Source organism: Urtica dioica, chromosome 7 (genome assembly GCF_054948205.1).
Source record: "Urtica dioica subsp. dioica isolate 48M chromosome 7, U.dioica_male_clone48M_v1_H2, whole genome shotgun sequence".
Classification (NCBI taxonomy): Eukaryota; Viridiplantae; Streptophyta; class Magnoliopsida; order Rosales; family Urticaceae; genus Urtica; species Urtica dioica.
This window is the reverse complement of record NC_142762.1, coordinates 45632904-45642520: the sequence shown is the minus strand read 5'-3', so window position 1 is coordinate 45642520 and position 9617 is coordinate 45632904. Positions and strand designations below refer to the sequence as shown.

The following is a 9617-nucleotide window of genomic DNA, read 5'->3' as shown; positions in this document are numbered from 1 at the left end:
TGGGGGGGGTTTTTTTTTTTTTTTAGAGACCATCTTAAATTTTTTTATGATACGATTGCGCTTTGTTAATTATACTTTATATATATATCGAAGCAATTAAGAAGAAATGCTAGACTATAATCGGGCTCTCCTATTAGCTCCGAAACACGCACGGGCGATTTGAATCGTTAGGGTATCTTCTACGTCGTTGACTCGTTGACCCCTTCTTCCCTGCTGGATCTTCTCTTCCTATACCTCTCTCTTTGATCTCTATTTATGGGCTTTGAGCTATGATAATCCCTGACGATGAATTTCCACGCCTCCAAGGCAGTACTCATGACGAGAATCTGAAAGCATCTGTGGTGGTTTCGAACAAGACCCAGAGTATGTTGAATTAACCTTCCTTTGCATCAGCTTCCCTTTTGGCTAACAGAACTTACGGCTCCAAGAATGGCAGACCAGCGATCTTCTTTGGAGATTGAGGTTGTTAGAGAAAGAATAAAGGCTTGCTTTCCGTCGGGTTTTAGTACTTCTCGAGTCGATCCGATGGCTTAAGCAAACGGATGATCGAAAAAGATGTTGACTAGGCATAAGTTATACTGTTTTGTTCCGTGAGAGAACAGAGAATTAGTTTTATAACAGAAGGTTTCACTTTCACCAAGTGTACGTTTAATCCTACTTATCTTTGCAGGCTATATTGCTTTGGAGAAACGGTGCTCACATCTGAATGACGTAGATATACTGAATGAAAATTGGTGTTTTAGACTTTTTAATGTATTAGTTTCTTAAAGCTATTTTTATATAAGATATCACATCTGAATGACGTAGATATACTGAATGAAAATTGGTGTTTAAAACTTTTTAATGTATTAGTTTCTTAAAGCTATTTTTATATAAGATATCACATCTGAATGACGTAGATATACTGAATGAAAATTGGTGTTTTAGAAATCCAATGTTATATACGACGTTTTCCTATAGGACGACGTCTATAACAATGTTCATGGGTACGGAAGCGCCGTCTATAGATTAATTTCCACCGCAAACCTTCACATATCTTCGATCAAATCGTGAAGATTAATCCTAAGAATTCAAAAAAATTCATATAGAACCTCTAAAAAAAACATTCTTTTTTTTTTCTTCCCGACCCCAGCGGTGGTCGACGTTGCTTCTCGAAGTAAAAAGCTGCAAACTCTGGCAGAGGCAAAGGTGGTCGTGCGGGATGTGGAGAGATCCGTTAGTTTTGTCTCTGAAATTTCATAAACAAAAAACAAAAACAAAACACGAATAAAGGTAACCTACTAATTAAGGAAAATTATTTCAGTTAATTAGTTAACATGGTATGAAAGTATAAAATAAATCATAATCAGCGACACAACATGTTTTACGGCACCTCCTTGAGTCGTGACAGGCAATGCAACATAATCACGCAACCATGCATTTTTTTTCAATATTCAATCTATCGTCGAATTTTGCTACAAATAAACGTCTGAGTTGCAATATATAGACCAAACAACACCTCCAAATATCCTTCGTCCATTACTTAACATCTAAAATAAAAATAGGAGACGTATAATCATATCATTTGTAGGCATTTTGCACGTGTAATTTCTGAAGTTTACGAGCTGCTTATTATTGACATTAAAAAATTTATTTTTATGAGTATGATCTTTGAACGTTCAAAACTAATTTGACACGTCGTTCTTTCACTAATTAATTCTCAAACTCAATCTCATCCATACAATGTGCATGGCAGCGATATATATGAGATATGACCCATTTTCAATAGCTATTTGAGTTCTTTTCATAACATATTTGTGAAATATAAAGTGAATCGATTTTTATTTTATTTGAATTCTTTTCATAACATATTTGAGTTCTATTCGAAATATTATAATATCACTCCAACATCGCAGCCATCGTTACGGCCAAACTCGTATATAAGAATTTTATATTAATTATATAAATAAGAACTAATGATAGTTTAATAGTCATATGTTATTTTTATTGTCTATTATTTTGCGATGGAACTCGTAATATTTAATATGGTCATACGTGGACCCAGAATTTAAAAAATGGGGGACCAAAAAAACATTTTGGGCTAAAACGATATAGTATTTAAGATTCGACTCAAAACGTAAAGAACCGTCATTTTGAGAGGGCATATTAGAAATCCCATATTGAAAACCTATAAAGTCATAAATTATTTATGCTTTGAGATAGAATATGATACTTCAATTAAAAAAAAAATAGATATTAAAAAAGAAAAGAAAAAAGACCACGAGTGCACTACTACGACCCATAAAGTTAACTTTAAAAGCTACATTCAGAAACGAATTCGTTTTCTTATTATATGTACGGTTACGGTTGTCTAGTTTTCCAAGGCCTCAGTTTTTATTTTTATGTTGTTTGTTACCATTTAAGAGGTCAAATCAAGCGGCCATTAGAAATCCAGATCAGTTGGGAAACCTCATACATGCTCAGAGAAAAGTAGAGATCGATCGAAGCATGTGCTCAATTACTTCATTTGATCACGGTAATTGTAAAACGTTAACAATATATTTTTCCCGTACTAAAGGGATCCCATATATGTTTGGGAAAATAACACATTTATACCCTGTGTTTTAGTGAAATGTCGAGTTTAACCTCGGTTTTCAAAAATGTCGAGTTCATACCCTCTGTTTAACTCAAATGATGAAATTATACCATCTGTTTAACTAAAATGACGAAATTATACCCTGAAATAGACAACAGTGTCACGAATATTCTTTTTATTGACTTTTCATTGACGTTGACTATAATATTTATATATAAAGACCAATTATCTTTATTCATTCGCGTCATATATGTAATTTACTTAAAAACTAAAAAAATAAACAACAATCTCTTAATCGTGAAGAACACAGAAAGAGGCAAAGATGTAAACATCGATAGTTGATAGTCATCAAAATCGCATATTCGAACAGAGAATCCAGGATTTAGAGTTACAATTCGAACACGGAATGAAGTCGTTTCTTAGGAGGTATGAGTTTTATTATTTAATTTCAATTTAAGGCTATTTTTATTTCAAAATTGAGAATTTGGAAGTTAGGGCACTGATTTAGATTTGATTTGATTTTTCTTATATAAGAGTTAATATTAATGAAAGGGAGATTTGTGACGCTGTTATTCATTTCAGGGTATAATTTCGTCATTTTAATTAAACAGAGGGTAAAATTTCGTCATTTTAGTTAAACAGAGGGTATGAACTCAACATTTTTGAAAACCGAGGGTTAAACTCGATATTTCACTAAAACACATGGTATAAATGTGTTATTTCCCTATATGTAATTGCTGTCTACGGTTATTGTTTAAAATAACCAGAATAATAAAGGTTAAATCGCAATTTATTAACAGAATATTTTATTATATAATAGTTATACTTTAATAAAGCTGATTAAAAAGGCACAAAAAGTTTTTTGGAATAACCACTTGGCACTCAAGAGATATCAATCTGTAAAGCATAAAGAATTTAATCATCCACAGCACTAATCTGCAAGATTGGACCATCTTGGTACTTTTTAATTCCTCTTAAAATAGAAAGAAAGAAAGAAAAAAAAAAGACCTTCCTAGACATTGCATATCTAAGACGTCTAATCAATGTATAGAATATTGTTCCCTATCTGTGTTCAATATTCAATGTACCTTTGTATACAAATATACGATCAATATGCAGATGACATGTAAATACTTTTACGCTTAGTAGAGTATATTACGCGGTAGTTTTAAGTGAAATTAAGATTCATTTCAATTTTGAGGAGCCTTAATTTTATCAGATTTTTCTGAATATAAGGATTATTTTTAATCAACCAAGCAGATTTTATTGATCAAATTAGACGTAATTGTAAATATGACGAAATCGGCAGTTCGGTTAATCTTTTTTTTCAAGGTGTTAAGATAAAAAATATATATCATAAACTAGTTCGCAAGGACGTTAATATAATATTGAATGTTTGTACGTTATCATGATAATTAGGGATTGTTGCCAAAGAAATTTATTGATCCTTTTTCTCTGCTTGATGATGGATGTAATCACATAATCACTGTTTATTCTGTCACCCAGGATGATAATTCATCAGCTTAACTTTACAAACAGGGACATGCTTTTCAAGTTTCAACATACATTCACTACAATTTTAATGAAAAACTTGAATTTTTCGAATGCAAATACATCGATCATAGTTAATATTATAGATGACATATAGCTTTATCTACAGCGAAACAATGGCTACAATTATGTATGGATATATTAAATAAGTTGCCGTAGAAAACATGCCATGAAATTTTCAATGTGCCCTAATAATTTTGCAAAACCAGATCTAAACTAGTTTGTGCGCCCTAATTGACCGCTTCCTCGCCATAAATCATACCCCTAAAAAATCGCTATTTACGAATTCAACGACGCGTATAATCATAATGTTCTTACCTTTTTTTTCTTAAAATTAATATATAGGGGTTGGGCTAGGCGTCTTTATCATGTATGTGATATTAATATTTTGATTAATTAATATATTCGTATAATTAATTTGATTCACCATATAACTTCCTTTTGAATTTTCCTAACAAGCTATATTGATAGAGACATATTTTTCAACATTCATTAACTACAATTTTAATGGAAAACTTGAATTTTCTAATGCAAACATCGATCATAGTTAATAGTACACATGACATGTAGCTTTATCTACAAGAAAAATTGGTTTATAATTATTATGGATGGATCTTTCATCTAAATTTCTGTGGAATACTTGCCATGAAATTTTCGATTATGCCCTAATAATTTTGCAAAACTAAGTCTCTAAACATATAGTTTGCATTGCTCCAATTGACTGCCTCCTCGCCATAATTATTCGTACCCCCAAGAAACCGCCTTTTACGAATTAAACGACGCGTATAACGATCTTACCTTATTTTTTTTTCTTCTTATAAATTAATATACAGTGGTTGTGCTATAGGCGTCTTTATCATGTACTTAGTATTAATATTTTGATTTTATAATATAATCCGTTGGCTAATCGTATAAGGATCTAGTCACACTATATAATCAGTTCCTTGTGAATTTGCCTAACTAGCTATAGTACCAAGTTGGCCTTCATATGCATGAATTCACCTAATTAGTCTCACCTACGATTCCCCCATATTTTATTATATTATATTCAAGTCTCACCAAGAAGTCCTGTACGCATTCTCTTCGTATTCCTTAAGATACAATGTAACTTGTGTTGCCTCTGATCGAATTATTTATTTATGGTAAATAAACACGAAAGGGTAAGGATTGAAAATCATCAGATTAATTATATATTGTGTATTTTTCTCCACATGTTCCAAATTGATATACTACGATGCAATAAAATAAGTTAGAAATTAAATTAGGTCAATTTAAGCAGCAACAGTCTTGGCAAGAATTACAAAACGGGTCAAACTTTGAAAATTTACGCCAATCATTATCCAAATTCTGTCGCTGGTGTCATCATATTTTTTTGGAGGGATCATATTATGACACACGTGAATGGATCTCTAAAAAGTGTCCAGTGCTTTGAAATCTCTATAAATACCCCTCAAATCCTCAACATGAAACTCAACTCAACAAACTAACCTACCAAAACTACTTTAGCATCAAGTTTCTTTCAAACCAAGCTCTTACAAAGTTTATAACTTACAAACAGACCCAGTTTTTATCTCGATTCATTACCAGCGAAAACCTAATCCGCATATTCATTCCCAATGGAATCAGGAAAGACCAACGCAGTGTTACGTAATTTGCAGCCTCCGACTTATGGAAACCTAATTACAGTTCTTAGCATCGACGGTGGTGGAATTAGAGGTCTCATCCCAGGGACTATCCTGAGTTTTCTTGAAGATGAGCTTCAGGTTCGTACAATTCGTACACAGCTATAAATATTATGTCCTATATATGTGTATATATAATTTTAACCAGACAACATATTATATTTTTTTCGTTTTCTCGTTCATCAAAATAACAACGTATTTGCATGTAGCCATGCATGTACGTATGGCCATACAACTTTTGACAATTAAATTTTTATTTTTCAAATTCATATCAGTTGGTATATTTTTAGCCAAATATTATATGGTTTTTCATATATGCTCCCGTAAATAATTTTTAACACACGTATAAAATTTTTAGTTAAATTTTCTTTAATCCCGGCCCCGCCATATTACTGATGATTGGTCACAATTTTTTTAAAAAAATATGCAGAAATTGGACGGTGAAGAAGCAAGAATTGCCGATTATTTTGATGTGATTGCAGGGACGAGCACAGGAGGGCTTGTCACGGCGATGTTAGCTGCTCCAAACGAGAACAACCGTCCGGTGTTCGCGGCCAAGGACATTAAGGACTTTTACCTCACTCAGTGTCCTAAGATCTTCCCACAGAAAAGGTAACACTATATGTATACATTTAACAAAAAAATAGTCAAATAAGCCACTGAAAGTCTAAGAATTGCTAGATAGCCAACCTTTTGTATATTTTTTGTAAATAGCTACCTCAACTTATTTACGGCACTCATAAAGACAAAAATACCCAAAAACCTTTCCGCCTATTTTGGGTTTTTTTGTCTTTTCGAGTGCCGTAAATAAGTTGATGTGACTATTTACAGAAAATTTACAAAAGATTGACTATTATCCAAAACGCTATAAGTCTAATAGCTATATAGCTAAAAGACCCTACATTTAATACAATATGACCTATTGTTAAATGCCATATATTTTTTTCATTATCATCATTAGACTTTTTTTTTCCTAATTAATGTCAAACAGTTTTCCACTATTCCCACACGTGGCAAAGATTGTGAAGGCATTGTCGGGCCCAAAATACGACGGGAAATACCTGCACAAGCTCGTTCAAGAAAAGCTTGGAAACACCAAATTGCACCAAACTCTCACTAACGTTGTCATCCCAACATTTGACATCGAGACATTTACTCCGACAATATTTTCTAGCTATGAGGTATATTAATTGTGGGAAGAAAAATTATTGAAAATTTATAATACTATAAAAAATGAAATACTTAATTATTCTTGCAATTTATTTATTTAGGTGACGCAAAATTCATCGCACGATGCACTGTTATCAGACATATGCATAGCGACCTCGGCGGCTCCAACATATCTGCCAGCTCACTACTTTGAAACCAAGAACGAGGCCGGGGAAGTTCTTAAAAAATTTAACCTAATAGATGGTGGTGTGGCCGCGAACAACCCGGTACGTACATAAATGAAATAATGTTGATTTGAAAAACTATTCTATAAAGTAAGAAATAAAGTAGCTTTTAGGTTTGTAAAATATTAGCCACTTTAAACACATATCAATAATTTATTTAGACCAATAGTCTCTAATTAAAGTGCTCTACGCCTCTACGAAATAAACCTCTCCTATAATTTCGTTGCTTAGCCAGTTAATCCATCAAAGCAATTACTACAAGCCTCTAACAGAATTTTCTTAGAGGTGTCAAATTATTATTAACTTTAATTTATTATTTATTTTCAGACACTATTAGCTATTAGTGAAGTGACAAAGAAGATCATAGAAGGAAGTGATGCATTTTTTCCAATGTCTCCGTTGGACTACACGAGATTTCTGGTGATATCGTTAGGAACCGGTTCTCCCAAAACCGAGATGATGTACTCGGCTCCAAAGGCCGCCAAGTGGGGCCTACTCAACTGGCTCACCAGCGGCGGCTCGACCCCAATCATCGACGTCTTCTCTCACGCCAGCGCTGACATGGTCGATCTCCATCTTTCTGTTGTTTTCCAAGCCCTCAAATCCCAGGAAAACTATCTTCGAATCCAGGTAATCAATCAATTACAACCATAATTAAATTTCAAAGAGAGTGTACAAAAAAATTCATAAATAAATTACAGGATGACACGTTGATTGGAGATGTTTCGTCGGTGGATATAGCGACGAAGGCAAATCTGGAGGATCTGGTCAAAGTTGGCGAGGACCTACTGAAGAAACCGGTTTCAAGGATTAATTTGCAGACTGGCCGTTTTGAGGTCTCTAATAACGACGAGACTAACCAAGAGACTCTTGTTAGGTAATAAATATATATATTTTCGTTTTATGGTGAAGGGATTAGATATATTAATTGAAGATTTTGTTGAATGAAACTTTTTTTTTTGGGCGGTCAGGTTCGCTCGTATACTATCCGAAGAGAAGCGGCTTCGTGAAGCTAGATCCCCTCAGTTTGCCTCAAGAAAGTGATGATAGAAACTAAGATGACTGAATTTGGGGATGTACAAAATTATTGTGTGTTAATTAAGGATTGTAATGTAGATCTATATATCAGGGTATTATAATGTTATGCCATGTGTGATTCCATTCTTTCTGTAACTAATCATAGATGTATTCTTTATTGGATTGTGAGTTGTGACCATGTACAACAATGATTGTTTTGTTCAGTTTGTTTATTTAGTTGTATCTAATTAAGTGTATATGACTATATTCTTTTGTTTTAAAAAATTATTAGGTACATTCAATATTAATGACTAATTGGCTCAGCTTATATTGAAAAAATTCCGAACTGAATAAAGAATCGTATCCCAAATTAATCCCCCGATAACTCCAATAACATTATTAATAAGTTTGCAAATATATCTCAATATCAAGGAAAAACAAACTTATTGAAATCTTAATAATAGATTTCTGTCATCGGCCAAATAAAATAAAATAAATTAAATAAATATTTACAGATTAATTTTAAGGAAAGAATACAATACATTTATATAGCCGTATATATTTTTATGTAGCGTCCAAAAATAGAATAAGATCTAGCTAGTCGTTGCGAATTATTTTAAATTTTGACTATTTTGTTAATTTTAAACAAATTTTGATTTTTTTTTATTCAAACAAACTTCGACTATTTTATAAATTTATTATTTTTAGTTGGCTTTTTTTTTATTTTACTTAATTAGTATCATAGATTCACTGTTCACCGGTAATTGAAATAAATATTTATGTATGATACTATAAAGTTATATGAAAAATTTGTTGCAACTATACAATTATTTAGATTCGTTTAAGTTTTTAGTCAAAATTTTATTTTATTAAGAAAATAGCCTATCAAGCTGAGCTAAATTAATTAAATATTTAGCTTAATTCAATTTACTTCGGCCTTATGAGTTATTTTACTAAGTAAATTAAATTAATAATCTAACTAGTTTATGAGTTTACTTCGACCTGGTGGACTATTTTATTAATAAAATGATTTTTTTGCTATTTTTTAAAGACATGGTAAGCTATTGGGCTACTGACCTAATTGTCTAAAATTATATTATATTTGGAAAATGTAGTTAATTAGTTAAGATTGAAAACAATTTTTATATAAATAATAAAATTTAGCATATTTTAGTTAAAGGATTAAACACTTAATTATTTTATATAAACAAATTTAAATAAGTACAATATAATTATTTAGTTTAACGCATTAAAATTTTAAAAATAACTTTGTAATATTAAATATATAATTTTTAACATGTAACTGATGGTTGAAATAATATATATACATATATACCATTCATAAAAATGTACCTATATAGAGTTTAAAAATAAATTATAATCAGTTCAAGTTCTACT

The 9617-nt window shown here is 31.7% G+C and overlaps 1 protein-coding gene across 1 annotated transcript; it reads left to right on the top strand.

The window, feature by feature from the left end:
- The first annotated feature begins 5613 nt into the window (after positions 1-5613).
- LOC149392130 (patatin-like protein 2) lies at positions 5614-8462 on the top strand. The gene is made up of 7 exons (XM_089618999.1): positions 5614-5889; positions 6239-6420; positions 6800-6989; positions 7080-7244; positions 7530-7832; positions 7904-8079; positions 8174-8462. The coding sequence occupies exons 1-7, from the start codon at positions 5743-5745 to the stop codon at positions 8244-8246; spliced, it is 1236 nt and encodes a 411-aa protein (XP_089475125.1). The 5' UTR covers positions 5614-5742; the 3' UTR covers positions 8247-8462.
- The last annotated feature ends 1155 nt before the right edge of the window (positions 8463-9617 follow it).